The sequence below is a fragment of the Psittacula echo genome, assembly GCF_963264785.1.
Source record: "Psittacula echo genome assembly, chromosome: 27".
NCBI lineage: Eukaryota > Metazoa > Chordata > Aves > Psittaciformes > Psittacidae > Psittacula > Psittacula echo.
Genome location: NC_137762.1, coordinates 1,236,933 through 1,257,679, shown reverse-complemented (window position 1 = coordinate 1,257,679; position 20,747 = coordinate 1,236,933). Strand labels below are relative to the sequence as shown.

Genomic DNA, 20,747 nt, shown 5'->3' with positions numbered 1-20,747 from the left:
GCACTTAAAGGGCCGCGGCACTTCCCGCTGGGCAACGGGGCTCGGTCCCGTTGTTGACCGGAGCCACCGCCCCGCTGGGCTCCGCGATAAGCGTTGTCAGGGCAGGGCCGGCGGCGGCAGAGCCCCGCATCCAGCCCTGGGCACACAGAGGCGGGGTGGGTCGAGCCCCGTTGGCTCGGTTTTATGTCCATGAACGGCGTGGGGAAAGGAGCGGCCGAGCTCGGGTCTCGAGGTTGTTATTGAACTGCGATGGAGGAGCTCCCTCGAAGCCAAAATCATTATAATAAGAATGACCAGGAAGGGGGGGGGGTGGGGGGAGCTGCAGCGTGACCCCAAACCAGGACACAGGGGAGAAAGAGGGGGCAGAAATAGGGACCCCAGCCCCGGTTCAACACCAAGCCCTGATTTGAGGGGCTGGGGAAGGGGAGGATCTGCCCCTGCAATAGGGGGCTTCATACGAGACGGGTCCCTCTGCCCCACAGCCATGGGTAGGGTGGGCCCCCCCATGCCGTGCACAGCCTGAGCCCATGGGGAGAGCAGGAGCTGGCCCCTAGGGTGAGCCCCATTGGGGTGTCCCAATGGGCTCAATGGGGCCCTTTTGGCTGCTGGGACCTGGGAGCATCCCAATGCTCCGGAGGGCTCCTGCAGCTGGGAATGCTCCAGGAGAAGCCAAGCCCTGGGGGCTCCAAGTGGGGGGGCCCAAAGTGAAGCCAAACCCCACCAAGGTGCATCTGAAGGGGACGTTTCCGTGACTAAAGTGCAAACCGGAGACGCCGGCACCGGCCAGGGAGGAACCGTGGGGAGAGCCAGGGTCCATCACCACGGCATTCCCATCCTCTGGCCAGAGCCGGGAATCAAGGCCACCCATAGGAGGAAGCGAGGGCGCTGCAGCTTCCCTCCCTCCCCACAGAGGCAAAGAGGAGGAAGAGGAAAAAGAGGAGGGGGGAGGGTGGGAAATAATAAAAATAAGGAAAATCCAACAGAAATCCGTGAAAGACCCCATGGAAACTCCCACATTCCCGCAGCTGGGAAGCTCCGAGGCCGGGATGCAGGCGTGAGCCCCGGCTCAGCGGGAGGAGGAAGACGGCGGGAGCTCGGGTCGCTGCGGGCGCCTATGATACAAAGTGAGGAAGAGTCTGGATTCCCATCCCAAGTCCAATCCGCAGCCGACGGAGCTCCCGGGAGCAACGGCGGTGGAAGCGGCACAAAGTGCGGTGAGGGGCACGGCAGGGCCTGGTGGGGGGGGACGCACGGATGGAGAAGGGGGGGTCCCGGCTCCGCCTCAGTTGCTACAACACTGGCTCCTGTGCTGCTGGCTCTGCTCGTGCAGGTCCACGCCGCGGCCCCGGCCGCCGGCCCCGCTCGTGCTCTGGGGATCGCTCTTTGGCAGCTTCTTGGCTGGAAAGGGAAGGAGGAAGAGGAGGTGATGGCGCATGGGGGGGTCCAGAGGCCATGGGGATGGGCTCCCCTTGAGCGGCAAAGAGGGGGGGATGCAGGGGATGCACGAGGGCTGCTGGGCCCCAACGCGTCAGAACCACAGAATGGGTCTGAAATCATGGAACGGGTTGGGTTGGAAATCACAGAATGGGTTGGGTTGGAAATCATGGAATGGGTTGGGTTGGAAATCATGGAATGGGTTGGGTTGGAAATCATGGAATGGGTTGGGTTGGAAATCATGGAATGGGTTGGGTTGGAAATCACGGAATGGGTTGGGTTGGAAATCACGGAACGGGTTGGGTTGGAAATCATGGAATGGGTTGGGTTGGAAATCATGGAATGGGTTGGGTTGGAAATCATGGAATGGGTTGGGTTGGAAATCACGGAATGGGTTGGGTTGGAAATCATGGAACGGGTTGGGTTGGAAATCATGGAACGGGTTGGGTTGGAAATCATGGAATGGGTTGGGTTGGAAATCACGGAATGGGTTGGGTTGGAAATCATGGAATGGGTTGGGTTGGAAATCACGGAATGGGTTGGGTTGGAAATCACGGAATGGGTTGGGTTGGAAGGGACCTCAAAGCTCATCCAGTTCCAACCCCTGCCATGGGCAGGGACACCTTCCATTAGAGCAGCTTGCTCCAAGCCCCTGTGTCCAACCTGGCCTTGAACAGGGATGGCGAATCCAAACATTCCCCATTCAACCCATTCCATGTCCCAGCACCCTCACAGGGAAGAGCTTCTGCCTAAGAGCTCATCTCAGTCTCCCCTCTGGCAGGTTAAAGCCATTCCCCTTGTCCTGCCCCTACATCCCTTATCCAAAGTCCCTCTCCAGGCTTCTTGCTTTAAGGTCTCCCTGGAGCCCTCTCCAGGCAGGACCAGCCCGGCTCAGCCTGTCCCTAAAGCAGAGCTGCTCCTCCTCATCCCCACCTTCCCATCCCCTCATCCCCGCATCCCTGCGGCTCCCCACCACTCACCGATGGCCAGGAAGAGGTCATTGACGTTCATCGCCGTCTTGGCCGACGTCTCCATGAACAAGAGGCTGTTGTCATCTGCGTAAGCCTGAGCCTCCTGCAACGCACCCAGGGGAGGGGTGAGGCTCGAGCAGCACCCAGCGGGGATGGGGATGGGGACGGGTGCTGGCACCCAGCACCCCCCTCACCTCGTACTCCACCATGCGCTTGCTGGCCAGGTCAGCTTTGTTGCCGGCCAGGGCGATGACGATGCTGGGGCTCGCCTGGCGCTGCAGCTCCTTCACCCATGTCTTGGCCCGTGCAAAGGTTTCCTAGGAGCAGAGGTGGGACCCAGGGCTCATCCCAGGGCTGCGCTGCAAGGGGGGGGGCTTAGAGGGACCCCCATTGAGGAAACAGCCCCCAGCGCCCCCCCCAAAGCTCCTGGATAGGGGTCCCTACCTGGTTGGTGATGTCGTAGACCACGATGGCGGCCTGGGCCCCCCGGTAGTACATGGGGGCCAGGCTGTGGTACCGCTCCTGCCCGGCTGTATCCCAGATCTCGAACTTGACCGTTGTGTCATCCAGGCAGACGGATTGTGTGAGGAATGCCGCTGTCCGGATGGGTACTGGCGTTAGTGCCGTTATCCCAGTGCACCCCAAATCCAGCCAGAGCATCCCCAGCATCCCAAACCCAACCAGAGCATCCCCAGCATCCCAAACCCAACCAGAGCATCCTCAGCATCCCAAACCCAACCAGAGCATCCTCAGCATCCCAAACCCAACCAGAGCATCCTCAGCATCCCAAACCCCACCAGAGCATCCCCTGCACCCACATGCACTGCAAACCCAACCAGAGCATCCCCTGCATCCCAAACCCCACCAGAGCATCCCCTGCATCCACATGCACCGCAAACCCAACCAGAGCATCCCCACCATCCCAAACCCAACCAGAGCTGCCGTGCATCCCAAACCCCACCACAACTCCCCCTGCATCACACTAACAGACCATCCCAACGCACCCCAAACCCCACCAGAGCATCCCCTGCATCCAAATGCACCGCAAACCCAACCAGAGCTGCGAGCAGGGGCTCAGGCTCCTACGGGATGGGAGCTGGGACCAGGATCCTGACTCACCTCCGATGGTGCTCTCCTGGTACTCGTGGAACTGGCCCTTGACGAAGCGCAGCACCAGGCTGGATTTGCCCACGGCCGACTCCCCCAGCAGCACCAGTTTGAACTGACAGATCTTCCCGGCTTGGGACTGCCCGTTCGGCCTGGCGGCGCCTCGGCTGCTCATGGCCCCCCCTTAGCTGGGAATGCGCGGGGTGTCCGTGCGGGAAGGGTCCGCTCGCTCCTCCTGCAAGGGCGGAAGAGCCGTCGGGATCTGGGATCTCTCCCCCCGCGGCTCCTCCATTTCCGAAGGGGTCGATCGGAGCGAATCCAGGAGGCAGGAAGCCGGGATCCTCGCAGCGAGGAGGCTGGGAGTGAGTCAGCAGCGCTGCAGCGCTCCCGGGCACGCCGCTGGAGACCGGGAGCCAGGAGGAAAGGGACGGGAACAGCTCCCGGCTCTGCCCCAGCATTCCTCAGCGCTGGAAGGGGGGGGGGGGCTACCCCTTGTTTGTGCTCGGGCACCAGGAATGCTGCAGCTTCCCAAGGGAAGGAGGAGGAAGCAGATGGGGGGGGTTTCCATTGGGAATGATCTCGCTCGTAACATTCCAGTTGGAGCAGAGGTTTGGGAGCACTGGATAAGGCCAGATCCAAGCGGGAAGTTGGTGGATGCCGGTTCCCCTTCCCCATCCACCTCAAGGGGCAGCTCTAACCCGGCAGGAAACCCTCCCTGACCCCGGCACGCACAGCATGCCCCATCCCTGGATCCACCGGGAGCAGCGGGATCACCCTCAGCTCCCCCAGGCACAGCACAGGGAATGCTGCTGCCCTGCTCCGGCAGGGACGGCTGGAATCCTGCCCGTCTGATCCGTAAGGCATCGGGAATACACACGGATGAAGTTCGGGATCACCCCGGGCCAAGTGCTCCTCAGGGGCTGAGGGTTCCACAGTGTTTTAAGTGCTCGGAGCAGATCCGGGATACAGGGAACAGCACCAGGAGCATCCCGGCTCCATTGCCCTCACAGCACATGGAGGAATCCAACCGGCACCGCACCAGGAGCGGCCGCCCCATCCCCGTGCCCATCAAGGAAGCAGCTCCGGAATCTCCTCTAGGCACGGATCCACCTCTCCAAGGCTGATCCCACTTCTTTCAGGGAAGGGGCTGGATCCTTCCTTCCCTCCCAGAACGATTCTGGGAGCAGCCCCATCCACATCATCCCACCTCCACCGCTTGCTCCATGCGGATTTCCAACACCAGATCCCATCACCCCGGAATGGATCCCAAGCTATTCCGAAGGGAATTTCTGCCAGGCCTGGGATGGGAATGGTCACTTGCCACTGGCACAGCCCCACATCGCCTTTTCCAGCCCTCTGGAACCACACGGATCCAGACCCTCACCGGCGAGGTGGGAGCTGCCTCCTCCCATCCACCCCTCAATGCATCCCAATGGCTCCATGCCCATGGATTCCATCGGGATTAAGGAAGCTCCAATCGCCCCAACCTGAGCTTTGGGGCACCAGAAGCTCCTCAGCCCCCGGGGTCAGCAGCATTCCCGGGATGGCCCGCATGGATCATCCCATCCCATCCCTTCCCAACGGGATCCCGGTGGCACCGGGTCACGGCGTCACCACTTCCCCCCTCCGCACAAACGGCTTCCCCGTTGCCGCTATCACCGCTCCTATGTCCGGTAACGGGGGGAGGCCCCAGAGCAAACCGGAGCCACGAAGTCCTCACCACTGGGTTCAATGAGGGGACCCGGTTCCGGACCCCCCCCCGGTGCCCCGGAATGGATCCTCCCGCTGCCGGGGGGGAGTGGGAACAGGTCCCGGTCCCGCGGCCCCCCCCAGCCCTGGGCACCGGAGCTCCCGTGTCCCGTCCCCCCACACCCCCGGTCCCGGTGCCCCCCCCGGTACCTCAACGCCCGGCCCGGCCCTCCCGTCGCGGCCCCGGAGCTCACAAACAGCGGCTCAGCCAACCTCTCCTGCCGCGGGCGGGATGAAGGCGCGGCTCAGCCAATCAGATGCGAGCAGCGGGGTGGAGGACACGCCCCTACAGCTCGGCTGCACCAATGGGAGGGAACGGGGAGCGCGTTACCGCCCCGCCCCGCTCAAGGAGACCAATGGGAGAGGAGGGGGAGCGCGTCAGCGCGCCGCTGCGCGTAGGGAAGCCAATGGGAGACAGAGACAGGGCGGATGGGCAGCGGGATGGCCAATGGGAGAGAGGAGAGCAGTTGGCCAATGGAAAGGAGAGATGGCGGTGAAGGAGGGGGAGCACGGGGTGAATGTCGGGGCTTGGAGCCAATGGGAGGAGGCGCCACCGCGCAGGTGGGTGACACCAGCAACAAATAAGGTGACCTCAGGGGGCGGAGCGGCGCCACCGCAAGGGCCAATGGGGACGCGGGAAGCCTGAGCAAGAGCACAGCGCAACCAACCCGAGGCCAGCGGCGCGATGACGATGGGGTGCTCCCAGCCAATCACAAGAGTCTCTTCCCATGATTGACAGAGGCAGGGCGGGCGGTGCCCCTCTGGCCCCACCCACCCCATTCCAGGGCGGGGCGGGGCTCAGCCAATAGGAGCGCGGCAGAGCGCGACCGGGCGTGGCCATTCGGTGGGGTAGGATGGGGGCGTGGCCCCGCCGCGGTGGGCGGGGCCGGGCGCTGCCACGCACCGCCCCATGGGGGGGGTTTGGGCTCATGTAGAAACGAGGGGGCACCCATAGGGCTATGGGGAGGGGGGAAACAGCCCATGATGGGGATGGGGGCACTGATAGAGGGGTCCGGGGGGGTCCCATGGGTGCCCCTCCCACTACACACAGAGTCTGATGTTAGGTACAAAACTGCAAAGTTATAAAAGTCACAAACAGGGGAGAAAGGGGGGGGGGGGTACCAGGACCCCCAAATAGGGCAATGGGGGGCGGGGGGGGGCGGACACACGAACAAAACCCCCGGCCCCAAGGTGAGGAGGAGGAGGATGGGGATGAAGATGCTCCCCCCATACCCAATGCTGGTCGCAGGCCCCCCCCACCTTGTAAGTGCCACAAGTCCAGGTTGAGGGGGGGTTCTCCCCACATTAAGACCCCCAGAGAGGGAAGGGGGCTCTGGCTGCATCCCAATGATGCGCCACGGAGTCCCCTATGGGGAGGGCAGCCCCGTACCCCCCCCATTCACCCCATGGTCCCACGCGGCACGCACCACTCAGAGGCGCAGGTGGGGGACGGTGCGGGTGACATCGCGGAAGAAGGGGTGTCCCAGCGCCGCCTTGGCAGAGATCCGCTTGTTGGGGTCATAGTGCAGCATTTGCTGGGGGGGGGGGGATAGGGAAAGGGGGGGATTAGAGGGAGGTCCCCGTTATAACCCCCGCTATGCAATGGGGACCCCCCCTACTCACCGCTAAGAGCTTGCGCCCCTCCTCCTCGAGGGGTGGCACCACCTTGGTGAAGTCCTGGCGGGCCCACTTGGGGAAGGTGGGTTTGTAGTCGGGCATGGCCGTGACCCCCGGCCAGGCGGCCTCGTCCGGCGTCCCCAGCGTGCGGAAGATGCGGAAGAGCTGATCGATCTCCGAGTCCCCCGGGAAGAGCGCGCGGCGGGTGATCTGCGCCCAATGGCAGCGGGATCCAATGGGATCAGCCCCCCCCGTCCCGTCCCGTGGGATCCAATGGGATCACCCGCGTGAGCGCTCACACCGGCGCCTCGTGACCACCCCCCCGTGCTGGGACCGTGGTGCAGGCGGCTGGGGGTCAATGGGGGATGCGGTTGGACGCGTGATGGGCACCCCCCGGGAGCGGCTCACATGACAGCCGTGAAGTGCCTTTGATCCCAGCTCCATTCAGGGAGATGCTGGTGTCAATGGGATGGGTAGGACTCACCCCATAGATCCTGGGGGCACCCCTTGGACCCCGATGGCACCCACAAAGCCCCTTTGATCCCAGCCCCATCAGGGAGGCACTGGTGTCAATGGGACGGGATGGGAAGAACCCATCCCATAGACACACCCCTGGGACCCCGATGGCACCCACAAAGCCCCTTTGATCCCAGACCCATCAAGGAACCCCTGGTGTAAATGGGATGGAATGGACAGAACCCACCCCATAGATCCTGGGGGCACCCCTTGGAACCCAAAATCACCCCAAAGCCCCTCTGATCCCAGCCCCACACTGCGCAGTGCCATGCAATGGGATGGGCAGAACCCACCCCATGGATGCTGGGGGCACCCAGTGGTGGTGGTGGGGGTCCCATCCATCACCCACCATCTCCGCGAAGATGCAGCCCAGGCTCCAGATGTCCACCGCTGTCGAGTAGTACTTGCACCCCAGCAGGATCTCGGGCGCGCGGTACCAGAGGGTCACCACCTGCCGCAAGGGGACACACGATGGGTACCGGGTCCCCGCTGGCACCGCCATGGTGGGTCCCTGTGACCCCCCCCCAGCGCCTACCTCATGGGTGTAGGTGCGCACGGGCACCCCGAAGGCGCGGGCCAGGCCGAAGTCGGCCAATTTGATGGCACCGTCGGTGTTGATGAGCAGGTTCTGGGGCTTGAGGTCGCGGTGCAGCACGCGGTGAGCGTGGCAGAAGGCCAGGCCCTGCAGCAGCTGGAACAGGTAACTCTATGGGGACAACGCGAGGGGGTCAATAGGGATGTGGGGTGATCCCCCCCTGCCCCACATCGTGGTCCGCCCCCCAACACCTTGATGAGGGGCAGCGCGATGCCGCTGAGGGATGAGGAGTCCATGAACTTCTTGAGGTCCTGGTGCAGGAACTCGAAGACCAGGTAGAGCTTGTTCTCCGTGTGGATCACATCCAGCAGCCTGGAGGGAGGGAACGGCGCAGGCGTGGGGTGCCCCATGGCCATGGGGGGGCCCACAGCTATAGCTGTCTCCTCCGTAGCCCCATAGATACCCATCCCCTCCTTAGCTCTATGAGTGTCCCCCCCTGCCCCACGGACGTTCTCCCACCCTCATGGGTGTCTCCCCCCCATCCCCATGGATGTCCCACCCCCCCCATAGATGTCCTCTCCTCAGCCCCATGGATGCCCCCCCAGACCCCACGCTTGTCCCCCCCCATCTCCCCACACCCCCGTTCCCTCCCCACAGCTTCCAACCGCACCCAAGCCACCCCCACACCCCCCATCCCTTATGGGGTGCCCCCCGCCGCTCACTTGACGATGTTGGGGTGATTGAGCTCCTTGAGCAGCGAGATCTCCCGGATGGCGGTGCTGGGGACCCCCTCGGTCTCTCTGGGATGGGGTGAACCCGGTTGAACCCCATTCCCAACCCCCCCCATCCCCATAGATCCCTCTCATCCCCACAGACCCCCCCATCCCCATAGATCCTCCCAATCCTCATAGATCCCTCCATTCCCACAGACCCCCCCATCCCCACAGATCCCCCCCATCCCTGTAGACCACCCCCATCCCCATAGCCCCCCCCATCCCCACAGATCCCCCCCATCCCCACAGATCCCCCCCATCCCCACAGGTCCCCCCCATCCCCACAGATCCCCCCCATCCCCACAGGTCCCCCCCATCCCCACAGATCCCCCCCATCCCCATAGCCCCCCCCATCCCCACAGATCCCCCCCATCCCCATAGCCCCCCCCATCCCCACAGATCCCCCCCATCCCCATAGCCCCCCCCATCCCCATAGCCCCCCCCATCCCCACAGATCCCCCCCATCCCCATAGCCCCCCCCATCCCCACAGATCCCCCCCATCCCCACAGATCCCCCCCATCCCCATAGCCCCCCCCATCCCCATAGCCCCCCCCATCCCCACAGATCCCCCCCATCCCCACAGATCCCCCCCATCCCCACAGACCCCCACTCACGTATCCAACCGGATCTTCTTGAGCGCCACCACCTCCCCCGTCACCTTGTTCCGGGCCTTGTACACGACCCCGTACGTGCCCTCCCCGATCTTCTCCACCTTCTGGAAGTTCTCCATGGGGAGGGGGGGCACCTCTGGGTCCCTATGGGGTCCTATGGGACCTACAGGGTCCACTGACGGGGGGGGCTCCCGGGGCTCCCTATGGAACGATCGCAGCCGCCGCTTCCCCCCCCCCCGGCCACGGAACAATGTTTCGGCGGGTCCCGCTCCCGGCCCCGCCCCCTGAGCACGCTTCCCGCCTTCCGCCGGCCGCGCTCCCATTGGCCCGGCTCTCCGTGACGTCAGGGAGGCGCGGGAGAATTGTTAAAGGGGCAATTGAGGTCCCGGAGCGGAGCGCGGCTCCTGGGATGGGAACGGGCTCCGGTCGGGCCCCACCAAGTGGAGGGGGTGGCCAACGGGTACCGGATGAGTCATCGCGGGGGTCCGGCATCACTATGGGGGGGGGGTGGGGGCTTTCCGGGTCCCATATAAAGTGGGGGGAGCCACCGGGATCTGAGCCCCCCCAAAGCAGGAATAATGGGGACTGTGGGTGCATGGGGTTCCCCATTGTGTGTCCAAGCCAGATCCATGGCCATGGGGCCACCATGAGGGTGCTGGGGATGGAGGGCAGCACCCCCTAACCCCCCCATTACCTGGGGGTGCCTCTGTGTCCCTAAAGCACCCCACGGCCCCCCCAAACCCCCCCCGGGCACAGCCGGAGCGTGTGACCGGGGCTGACCACGCGTGCTCGCACGTGTCCCCCACGTAACACAACGGGGGGGGGGGGGGGGGAGCTCCTTGGGGTCCCCCCCCCTCTCCCCACCTTTTGGGGTGGGATTTATGCAAACGAGAGCCCCTTCATAACCCCCGGCCCCGCTGCTGAGCCCCGGCCGTGCCCAGCGCGGGGGACGCGAGGACCATGCGGGTGCTCGGGGTGGCTGCGGTGATGGGGACCCTCCTGGTCCTGGCTGTGGCTCAGAGGAGTAAGTGGGGATCAATGGGGGCGGGCATTGATGGGGGGGTGTTTAACAGGAGGGGGGTGCACCCCGGGCCTGGCAATGGAGCCATCAGGATGGTCCTGGCCAAGGACGGGGCTCACAGCATCCAACCACCCCGGGGTTGGGAGTGGGAGCAGGATTAGACCCCGCTAACCCCTTTGGGGACCATGGGGGGGTCACCGTGGGGTCCCCGATGCTCTGCAGGACGTGGGGGGAGCCTACAGCGCTTTGGGAATAGGGTTTGGGGGTCCCCATCCCTATGGGGGGGGCACCTCCGTGCTCCCTGTCCCCATCCATCAATGGCTGTGGGGCACGGGGGGCTCAGCTCCCCCCATCCCGCGGCGCCAGCTCAGCTGAGAGTCACATGAAGAGGCTTTGGGCAGCGCTCGGTGCCATGTGATGGGCTTTGCCCCACTCGTGGCCCATCACGCGGTGCCGGGGGGGGGGTCGTTGTGGCCAGGAATGGGGGGTCCCAATGGTGGGGGGGCACAGGCGGTGCCGCCCTCACCCCTTGTCCCTGCAGGAGCCGGTGGCCGGAGCTGGTCCTGGAGCGGGCGCCCGGCGCCGTTCCGGAGCTGGGACTCGCTGCGGTACCGGCCCTGGCAGGAGGGGGCCCCGCGGCAGCCGGGCTGCTGGAGAGGTGGGTACCGGGACGGGCGATGGAGCCGGTGCTGGGCCCGGTGCTGGGCCTGAGCCCCGGTCCCTGCCCCGGTCCCTGGCAGGCGGTGACGTCGCCTTCGACATCAGCAACGATGCTCCCACCATGGCGGGCGCCGAGGCCACGTTCACCATCGCCCTGCGCCTGCCCAGCACCCAGGAGCTGCTGCCTGACGGCAGCGTGGTCTGGAGCCAGAACTGCACCGTCAATGGTGGGCAACAGCAAAGGCCACAAAACACCCCCCAAACACCCCCCAAACGCCCCAATACATCCCAAAACCCTCCCAAACTCCACCAAAACCAGCCCAAAACCAGGACCCAACGAAACCTCCCCAAACCCCTCCCAAATCTCCCTAAAACCTCCCCAAAACTCCCCAAAACTCTCCCAAACCTTTCCAACGCCCCCAACCCCCCCCCAAACTCCCCTAAACCCACCAAAACCACTCCAAAACCCTCCCAAACCACCCAAAAACCTCCCCAAACTCGGCCCCCCCATAACCCTCCCCTTCCCCTCTGCTCTCACAGGCACCCGTGTGGCCCGTGGGGACCCCGTGTTCCCGGACCCCCCGGACGAAGCCAACGGCGTCTTCCCCGACGGGCGCCCGTTCCCCACCGGTGGCAAGCGCGGGAGATTCGTCTACGTGTGGTGGACGTGGGGTGAGACCCCAACCATCGCCCCCCATAGCACCCATTTAGGGGGTCCTGAGACCCAATCTTGACCCCCCCATCCCATCCCATCCCATCCCATCCCATCCCATCCCATCCCATAGGGCGCTACTGGCAGGTTGTGGATGGAGCCACATCCCAGCTGACGGTGGGCACGGCCGGGGTGCCTCTGGGCTCCTACACCATGGAGGTCGTTGTCTACCACTACCGCGGCCACCAGAAGTTCATCCCCATCGGCCGCGCCAGCTCCCAGTTCAGCATCACTGGTGGGTACCAGGATGGGACTCCCAATGGGGATGGGGATGGGATCCCCAGTGGGGATGGGGATGGGACCCCCAATGGGTGCGGGTGAGCTGATGGTGTCCCCACGTGTGTGACCCCCCCAGATCAGGTCCCGTTCGCGGTGGATGTGGCGCAGGTCCCGGGTGCCGCGGATGGCGCCGGGCGCTACGTGCGGAACCGCGCCGTGGCCTTCACCGTGCGGCTGCACGACCCCAGCCGCTTCCTGCGCGACGCCGACGTCTCCTACTCCTGGGACTTCGGGGATGGGAGCGGGACCCTCATCTCCCGCAGCGCCACCGTCACCCACACCTACCTGGAGGCCGGCTCCTTCGCCGCCCGCATGGTGCTGCAGGCTGCCATCCCCCTGAGCCCCTGTGGCACCTCCGCCGCGCCCGTCGTGGGCCCCACCACCGGTGCATCACCGACAGCAGGACCCACGCAGCCCCAAGGGACCACGCCGGGGGTGCCCAGCACGGGTAAGGGGGCATCAAACCCCATCCCATCCCCGTGGGTTACCAGAGATGTCTTCCTCATCATCACTCTCTGCCCATAGCACCAGCAGCATCCGGCTCACCCACCGGGGGATCGGCAGCTGCCACCGTGCCCTCGGACACCGCTGTTACCGTGCCTTTGGATCCAACCATCACCGGTGCTTTGGACCCTGTTGTCACTGATGCCTTGGATGCTGCTGTCACCGATGCCTTGGATGCTGCTGTCACTGAGCCCGTCCTCGTGGCGCTCAGCACCCCAGCGGCTGCTGCCACGGGTACCGGTCCCGCTGCCGTTGCAGTGTCCGTGGTCTCCACCTCAGTGGCCCCGGCTGGGGATGCTCTGGGCACTGCAGCCGCAGTGGGCACGGAGGGAATGGTGGCTACAGGTGGGTATTGGGGGGTCCTGGGGGGGTCCCAGCTCCTTCTGCCTCTACCTTACCATTGGCTTCTGCAGACGCAGCCATGGCTGTATCCATGGCTGGAGCCACTGTTGGAGCCACGGCTGGAGCAGTGGATGGAGCCACAGCCGTGTCCATGGTTGTATCCACGGATGCAGCCATAGATACAGCCACGGTTGGAGGCACGGATGCGGCTGTGGTTGCAGCCACAGCTGTATCCACGGATGCAGCCACAGCCGAGCCGCTGGTGCTGGTGAAGCGCCAGGCACCAGCCGCCGAAGCCACCGGTTGCATCCTGTACCGCTACGGCACCTTCTCCACGCAGCTCGACATCGTCCGTGAGTGCGGGACGGGGGGGTCCCGGTGGGGACCGGAGCGGGGGGGTCCGCGCCCTTCCTGACTCCGCATCCATCGCAGAGGGCATCGAGAGCGTCTCCATCGTGCAGGTGGTGCCAGTGGCGGCAGAGGGCGGAGAGAGCAGCGTGGAGCTGACGGTGACGTGCGAGGGGAGGTGAGGGCCGGCGGGGACGGGACCGGGACGAGGACGGGACCGGGGGGCCCGGCGGGGACGGGGATGGAAGCGGGGGCCAGGAGGGGACGGGGACGGGGATGGAAGCGGGGGCCAGGAGGGGACAGGGACGGGACCGGGGGCCCGGCAGGGGCTGACCCGCGCCCGCAGCCGCCCCGAGCAGGTCTGCACCGTGGTGGCGGACGCCGAGTGCCAGGAGGCGGCGGCGGCTCAGACGTGCTCGGCCGTGGAGCCGGGACCCGGGTGCCAGCTCCTCCTGCGCCAGGACTTCAACGGCTCCGGCCTCTTCTGCCTCAACGTGTCTCTGGCCGCCGGCGGCAGCCTCGCCGTGGCCAGCACCCGGCTCAGCGTCGGAGGTGGAGGTGGGATGGGGGGGAGCCGCTGGGATCGTGGGGGGGAATCCGGTGGGATTGGAGGGGATGCGGTGGGATGCGGGAACCAGAATCTGGTGGGATTGGGGGGGGGTTCCGGTGATAAACGGGGAGGAAAGGGGGGGATCCGGCGGTATCGGGACGGGAATCTGTTAGGATGGGAGGTGGAATCCAGTGGGATTAGGAGGGAGATCTGATGTGATGGGAGGGGAATTCGGTGGGATTGGGATCTGGTGGGATTGAGAGAATCCGGTGGGATGGGGGGGATCCAGTGGGTTCGGGGGGGATCCAATGGGACGGGGGTGCTGAGGTGTCTCCCTCTGCAGGCGCTGCCCCCGCTGCCGGCGCAACCACGCTCATCGTTGTGGGGCTGGTGCTCATCGGGGCTGCCCTGGGCACCGCGGCCTGCGCCTACCAGTGAGCATGGGGAGGGCATTATGGGGGGGGGCACCATCGTGGCATGGGGGTCACTGTAGTGGTGGGGGGCACTTCATAAGGGAGGGACTCTGGAATGGGGGGCACCATGGGGACACACACACATGGGGGGTGACAGAGAGTGTGGGAGGACATAGGGGGTAGGGGGACGCATGGCATGGGGGGGGCACCATGGCACGGGCAGATGGCAAGGGGGGGACATGGAGCATGGGGTGGACACCATGGCATGAGGGGGGAGTGTCACTGTGACAGTGGCACCGGGGGGACACCAGGACCCTTCCCTGCAGGCGCGTTCAGTACCACCCGCTGCCGCCTGCGGCCCCCCCGGCCCCCCGGCCCCGGTGCTGGCTCCCCCCCAGCTCTGCCCTGCGCCTGCTCCTGTGCCGGGCACTGGGAGGGGGGGAGCTGGGGGGGGCACCCAGCAGCGAGAGCAGCCCCTTGCTCCGTGGGAACCCTGCCTAGAGCCCCCCCACCCCGACTTGGGGGGGGGCACGGTGGTGGCGATGGGGGGGGGCACGGTGGCCCCGGTCTCGCTGCCATCACCATTAAAGGCTCAGCTCAGCCGGTGCCTCCGCCTGGTTTTGGGTCTGGGGGGGCCCCACTGGCACAACGGGTGCCCATCACCACCATTGGCTTTATTACTGCAAAAGGCACTTGAAATGGGGGGTAATAAATGGGGGGGGTAATAAGTTGGGAGGGGTAATAAATAGGGGGGTCCCAGCCACCGCACACACATGGGGGGCCTGACACAGCCCCCCAGCACCCTGATATGGCACCCGCAGGCTCTGGGTGCAGGGGGGGAGACACACTGAGGGGAGGGGGTTGGTCCTTGAACCCCCCCGGCCCCCTCAAGCCTCTGGGCTCCCCTTCTTGATGCCGAAGAAGCCGGAGGAGCGGGATGGGGGAGCCATGAGCATCAGCGCCTGGTTCTTGTGGGTGATCTTGATCTGCAAGACAAAGACTGGGGGCGTCCGGGGGGGGGCACCCTACAACCCCCCCATACACACACATCGGGGGGGGGTGTTGGTCCACGTACGGTGCAGGGCGGCTGCATCCAGGGCTCTCCATCAATCTGCATGGGCAGCGGCTTCAATGTCCTATGGAGAGACCCCAACATCCATCACCCCCCCACCCCTCGGAGGGCCCCATAGGACCCCCCCCCGGCCCCACTGACCGCAGGGTGAGCTCGGAGCACGTCGCCAGCCGCTTCCCAGCGCTCTTGAGCCCCGCGTAGATCTGCCCCATGTCCAGGACCCCGTCCAGCCCCACCACCTCCAGCCGCCGGTCGCTCAGGTCTAAAGCGGGGGGGACCCCACAAACAGAGCGAAAGAGGCAGGATCAGGGGGGGTCCCAAGGGTGTGGGGGGGAGGCAGGAAGGGTAAAGGGGGACCCCCACGTACCCTGCACGCAGGTCTTGAGGGTCTCGGTGTCGGTGATGGCCGGGGGGGGCGCGGTGCCTGTCACGGCCCCCCCCGCTCCCCGCTTGGTCTCGCCCCAGAGGTTGGAGCCGCCGTGGGTGCTGGGGATGTTGAGCACCGCCAGCCCCTCCAGCGCCGCGCTCAGCTCCAGCGGGGTCCCGCAGCACTGGGGGGGGGGCACAGGGGAGATGGGAGGGGGGGAGCACAGCCCCGGGGAACAGGGGGGGAAACATCCCCAAAACACCGCTAAAAACACCCGGAAAAACCCCAAACCCACTCAAAACCAGCCCCCGAACACCCCAAAACAGCCCTAAAACCGCCCCAAACCACCCCCAAACACACCGCAAACCCACCCTCAGAAACATTCCCAAACACCCGAAAACCACCCCCGAAAACACCTCAAAACACCCAAACCTACTCCAAAACCATTCCAAAACTGACACCAAAACACCCCAAACCACCTCAAACCCACTGCCAAAACCACCCCAAAACAACCCCTAAAAACACCTGAAAACACCCCAAAACCACTCAAAACCAGCCCGCAAACACCCCAAAACAGCCCTAACCCAGCCCTGAACCCACCCCAAAACCTCCCTAAACAGCCCTAAAACCACCCCAAACCACTCAAATCTACCCTCAAAACGTTCCAAAACCACCATCAAAATATTCCCAAAACACCTCAAAGCCACTCCCAAAACCACCCCTAAAACCACCCAAAACCACCCCAAAACCACCTCAAAACGCTCCCCAAACCCCCCCTCACCTCCACGCTCACGCACTCCTTGAGCCTCTTGCACCTGGCAAAGATGGACTCGGAGGTGGCGAATTCCAGGTACCAGAGTTTGTTCTTCATCCTAGGGGGCAATGGGATGTGGGGGGGCAGGAATGGGATGGGGGGGGGGGAATAAATGGGGGGGCCCCACAGGATGGTCCCATCCCCTGTACCTGCTGTTGAACTTCTCCGGGTGCCTCTCCCGCATGACATGGAAGCGATGGGCGATGGAGGCGTCCTGGGGGGTGAGGGTGGGTTTGGGCTTGGGAGGGATGTTCTAGGGGTGGTTTCGGGGTGTTTTGGGGTGGTTTTTTTGTGTTTTCAGGGTGTTTTTAGGGGGGTTTTGGGGCGGGTTTTTTTGGTGTTCTCGGGGTGTTTTCAGGGTGGGTTTGGGGGTACTTTAGGGGTATTTTTTTGTGGTTTAGGGGTGTTTTCAGGGTGTTTTTAGGAGTGTCTTGGGGTGATTTTAGGCGTGGTTTAGGGTGGTTTGGGGCTGTTTTCTCCTCCCTGTCCCAACGCACCACCCCGACGGAGAAGTAGTTGTTGATGATCTCGTAGGGCACCGGGTCCCCCTCGGCCACCGCGTCCCGGGGCAGGACCTGCACCCGCCACCGGTCCATGGGCACGACGCTGCCGCCCTCCAGGTCCCGCAGGATCCGCACCAGGTCCTCCCCCGAGTACCCTGCACCGGGGGAGGGGGGCACCGGGGTGGATGGGGGGGTCCTTGAGGTGTTCCCCCCCCCTTACACCCGCTTTTACCGCACTCACCCCCCCCCCAGCGCAGGCATCGGGCCAGGTCGTTGCCGGTGCCCAGGGGCAGGACGGCCACCGGCGGGCGATGGGGCAGGTTGGCTTTGTCTGCAATAGAACGGGGGTCAGTAAGGGCTTGAGGTGGGGCTATGGGGGGGTCCGGGGGGGGCAGCACCCACCGATGGCATCCAGGACCCAGCCCACGGTGCCGTCGCCTCCGCACACCAGGATGCGGCAGTCGGGAACGTCGCGGAAGAAGGTGAGGCTGGGATGGGGAAAGGGGGGGTCAGGGATGGGGGGGTCAGGGATGGATTTGGGGTTAAGGATGGGGGGATCAGGACAGTGGGGGGGGTCCGGATACTATAGGGCTCACCCGGGGCCGGGCCCCCCCTGCAGCAGGTTATAAACCTGCCGGGGGTTGAGCAGATACTGGAGCTTGCGCAGGACCCTGGGGGCAGAATGGAGTTATTGGGGGGGGGCAAGAGGTGCCCCATAACCCCCCCCAAACCACCCTCCCCACACCCCCCCTTACCTCTCCCCCTGCTTCCCCCCACTCTTGGGGTTGACAAAGACGAGCAGTGGGTGGGTGCCGGGCACGGGGCTGACCTGCAGGAAGGGGGGGTTATGATGGGGGGGAAGATGGGGGGGATATGTGGGGACATGGGGGGTCCCCTCTCACCCGCAGCGGCTGCCCCTCGGCGGTGCTGAAGCCCTGCGGGGTCCCCTCGCCCGGTGTCGCGCTGTCCTGGCGCTCCTGGGGACACCCGTGTGAGGGGGGGGCACTAGGACCCAACCTGGGCCCCCCCTTCGAGCCCCACTGACCAGCAGCACGGGGCAGATGGCGGCGGGGGGCAGGACGTGGTCCCGCAGGACCCCGCAGTCGCAGGTGGGGGGCACGAGGGGCCGGCATTCCTCATGGATCTGGGGGGCAGAGCGGGATGAGGCGGGGGGGCACATGGGGATGTCATCCCCCCCCCGATGTCACCCACCTTGGTGTGGCACCACACGCAGCGCAGCCCCGTCAGGCTCTGAAAGCTCTTGATCCTCTTCTGGCATTGGCTGCACTTGGAGGCACCGCAGCCGCCCGGTACCCAGACATGGGCCTGGACCTGGGCATGGCCCCCCCCGTGTCACCCCCTAGCACCCACTGGCACCCTGTGTCACCCCTATGATGGGGGGTTCAGGGGGCTCAGCCACTGCACTGCCTCTGGGGTGGGGTGTATGGACAGACGGACAAAGGCACAGACGGACACACTGCTTGACATGGGAACGGATGGACAGACAGATGATGGATGGATGGATGGATGGATGATGGATGATGGATGGATGGATGATGGATGATGGATGATGGATGGATGGATGGATGATGGATGGACAGACGGACAACAGCCACACGGATGAGCCAACAGGCAGACGAATGGGTGGACACACAGACGGACACTTGGACACATGGATGAGGCCCCAGACACTCACCCCGGCCTCCCTGCGGGACTTGGCGTAGGTGCTGATGCAGCTCTGGGGGGCGCGGCGGGCGCAGCGCTCATGCACCGTGAACCGGCACACTGGGAATGGGGACGGGCATTGGGGAGGGATCAGCCCAGGAGCAGCTCCGCAAATGGAGCCTCCTACAGCAATGCTGGAGCATCCTCCTGCCCTGCTCCCAACACCACATCCAGGTCCCATTCCCACTTCATCCTCCCAACCCCTGTCTCCATCCCACTGCCATCCCCATCCCACTTCTGTCCCCATCCCCACTGCGTTGTCCTGATCCCTGTCCCATCCCCGTCCCATCATTATCCCTGTCCCTGTCTGACCACCATCCCAGTCCCCACCACATCCCCGTCCCCATCCCAGTCCAATCATCTTCTTGGTCCCCACCACATTCCCATCTCCATCCCATTGCCATCCTTGTCTTACTCTGACCATCATCCCTGTTCCATCCTCCTCCCCACCGCCCCATTCCCGGCTCACGGCAGCAGCGCAGTCCCTGCCCGCGCAGCCCCCGCAGCAGCCCCGCGCACACGTTGCAGTACTCGGGGCGCGTGAAGTGCTTCAGGCGCCACAAGTGCTGCCCCTCGTCCTTCAGGTGCTGGGGGGGGGGACACAGGGGGGACTTTGGGGGGGGCAGGCACCCCCAACCCCTCTCAAACTCCCCCCACTCAGCCCTCCCCATTCCCCTCCATTCCCACCCCCTTCCTCCTCTCCTTTATCTCCCCCTATTCCCTCCACGTCCCCCCCATCCCGCTCACCCTGTCCAGCCCCAGCAGCACCAGCAGCGGGATGTTGGTGACCCCCCCCCGCAGCCACTCGCTCAGTGACACGGTCCCGCTGCCGTCGTAGTCGATCTCCCGCATCATCTCCTGCAGGATCTGATGGGGGGGGGGGAGACGCAGAGGTTTCGGGGTGTCCATGGAGGGGGGGAGCACCCCCGACACCCTCATGTGTGTGTGACCCCCCCTGGTCCCACTCACCGGCTCCAGCTCCGTCACATCCCAATCCAGGTACTGGGCCACCCGCATCATCTGTGTGATGATTCGCTTCACCTCCTGGGTACCAGCATCAGTGGGGGGGGTCCCAGAACTCCCAACCCCCTTAGCCACCCCCCCAGCACTCACCGAGCTGTCCAGGAGCCCGTTCCCATCCTTGTCATAGAGCTTGAAGGTGACTGTGGGGGGACAACGAGGTGAGACCCCCCCCAAGCAGGACCTTGGGGACCCCCCCCGGCCCCCCCACTCACACTCCAGCTTGTCCTCAGGGCGCCCCCCCTCCAGCAGCGAGAAGTAGCAGGAGACATCGCTGATGGAGACCAGGCTGCTGCCCGCGGGGACCCCCCTCCCGGCCTGCGGGGACCCCCCCGGCCCCCCCCCGCTCTGGAAGGAGGCGAAGAGGCGCCTGCAGAGAGGCTCCGGTGGGTCCAGCTCCAGGTACGAGCGCAGGAAGAGCCGGAACCCGGCGAGATCCAGGCACTGGGGGGGGCAGAGGCGGATTGGCGGCGTCCCGGGTGCAGCTCGGGCATAGGGACCCCCCCCGGCCCCGAGCCTCACCTCGCCCCCTTGGTGCTGCTCCGGGGCTCCGGTGCCATAGAACTGCTGCAGCACGTCCTGCACCCTCCTGCTGCTGTCTGATGGGGGGGACATGTGCGTGCACACGCGTGTGGAGCCAGCTCAGCCCACGCACACGCGTGTACACACGTGTCCATGGCCCCCCCAGCACTCACAGTCCATGTACTTCTGGAGCTGGGCGAACTCCTGGGGGCTGAGGGTCGCCCATTCCCGTGTCTCCTCCATGGCTGCACACGCGTGTTCTTGCGTGTTCTTGTGTGTTCTTGCGTGTTCTCTTGTGTTCTACGGCGGGGCAAGCAGGAAAAGGGGGATGTTGGGGGCATTCTTCCCTTTTCCACCCCCCCAACCCCTTCCCACCCCCGTCCCCATCACGTCTACACGCCACTGTCATGCAAACACGCCAACGACACGTGTGAACTTTGAACCCCGAAGGGACGGGGTGGCAGTGCTTGAGGGGGATCCCCAAACCCAATCCCCCCCCCATCCATCCCGGTGCCCCCCCCTCATCCCCGGGCCCCCCCCCCCCCCGGCCCCACTCTCGGTCCGTACCAGCCGTTGGTTCC

The 20,747-nt window shown here is 65.1% G+C and overlaps 4 protein-coding genes across 6 annotated transcripts; 1 reads left to right on the top strand and 3 right to left on the bottom strand.

Annotated features, from left to right (window-relative positions):
* Nucleotides 1-293: 293 nt before the first annotated feature.
* Nucleotides 294-5,487, bottom strand: RAB5B (RAB5B, member RAS oncogene family). Its single transcript, XM_080635603.1, has 6 exons — nt 5,412-5,487; nt 3,525-3,747; nt 2,850-3,001; nt 2,600-2,722; nt 2,415-2,508; nt 294-1,398 (listed from the first exon to the last, which is right to left on the bottom strand). The coding sequence occupies exons 2-6, from the start codon at nt 3,685-3,687 to the stop codon at nt 1,283-1,285; spliced, it is 648 nt and encodes a 215-aa protein (XP_080491729.1). The 5' UTR covers nt 3,688-3,747; nt 5,412-5,487; the 3' UTR covers nt 294-1,282.
* Nucleotides 5,488-6,691: 1,204 nt separating this feature from the next.
* CDK2 (cyclin dependent kinase 2) lies at nt 6,692-9,433 on the bottom strand (the record flags this gene model as incomplete). Of its 3 annotated transcripts, XM_080635594.1 has the most annotated exons (7): nt 6,692-6,796; nt 6,885-7,088; nt 7,744-7,845; nt 7,930-8,100; nt 8,181-8,301; nt 8,652-8,729; nt 9,318-9,433. In XM_080635594.1, the coding sequence occupies 7 exons, from the start codon at nt 9,431-9,433 to the stop codon at nt 6,692-6,694; spliced, it is 897 nt and encodes a 298-aa protein (XP_080491720.1). The 3 variants fall into 3 exon arrangements, with proteins under 3 accessions (XP_080491720.1, XP_080491721.1, XP_080491722.1); XM_080635595.1 differs by lacking the exon at nt 7,744-7,845; XM_080635596.1 differs by lacking the exons at nt 7,744-7,845; nt 8,652-8,729.
* An 841-nt stretch (nt 9,434-10,274) lies between these two features.
* PMEL (premelanosome protein) lies at nt 10,275-14,644 on the top strand (the record flags this gene model as incomplete). Its single annotated transcript, XM_080635403.1, has 12 exons — nt 10,275-10,338; nt 10,877-10,993; nt 11,076-11,222; nt 11,536-11,667; nt 11,781-11,942; nt 12,063-12,434; nt 12,512-12,835; nt 12,904-13,185; nt 13,265-13,358; nt 13,527-13,732; nt 14,074-14,164; nt 14,470-14,644. The coding sequence occupies 12 exons, from the start codon at nt 10,275-10,277 to the stop codon at nt 14,642-14,644; spliced, it is 2,166 nt and encodes a 721-aa protein (XP_080491529.1).
* A 348-nt stretch (nt 14,645-14,992) lies between these two features.
* On the bottom strand, nt 14,993-20,747 carry DGKA (diacylglycerol kinase alpha). Its single transcript, XM_080635562.1, has 23 exons — nt 20,734-20,747; nt 20,340-20,466; nt 20,167-20,243; nt 19,860-20,088; nt 19,738-19,787; nt 19,594-19,668; nt 19,372-19,491; nt 19,094-19,211; nt 18,596-18,684; nt 18,112-18,231; nt 17,945-18,043; nt 17,802-17,876; nt 17,655-17,728; nt 17,496-17,570; nt 17,302-17,387; nt 17,141-17,230; nt 16,894-17,054; nt 16,546-16,610; nt 16,364-16,454; nt 15,583-15,766; nt 15,357-15,477; nt 15,219-15,279; nt 14,993-15,129 (listed from the first exon to the last, which is right to left on the bottom strand). Exons 2-23 carry the CDS (start codon nt 20,407-20,409, stop codon nt 15,031-15,033), a joined length of 2,229 nt encoding a protein of 742 aa, XP_080491688.1. The 5' UTR covers nt 20,410-20,466; nt 20,734-20,747; the 3' UTR covers nt 14,993-15,030.

Coding starts and splice junctions, on each gene's coding strand:
- RAB5B (XM_080635603.1), bottom strand. CDS start 3,687: ATGAGCAGCCGAGGCGCCGCCAGGCCGAACGGGCAGTCCCAAGCCGGG. Junction 3,002..3,524: donor CCAGGAGAGCACCATCGGAG/GTGAGTCAGGAT, acceptor CCATCCGGACAG/CGGCATTCCTCACACAATCC. Junction 1,399..2,414: donor TGACCTCTTCCTGGCCATCG/GTGAGTGGTGGG, acceptor TTCCCTTTCCAG/CCAAGAAGCTGCCAAAGAGC.
- DGKA (XM_080635562.1), bottom strand. CDS start 20,409: ATGGAGGAGACACGGGAATGGGCGACCCTCAGCCCCCAGGAGTTCGCC. Junction 17,571..17,654: donor GGGGGGAAGCAGGGGGAGAG/GTAAGGGGGGGT, acceptor TTCTGCCCCCAG/GGTCCTGCGCAAGCTCCAGT. Junction 15,280..15,356: donor TGCTCCGAGCTCACCCTGCG/GTCAGTGGGGCC, acceptor GTCTCTCCATAG/GACATTGAAGCCGCTGCCCA.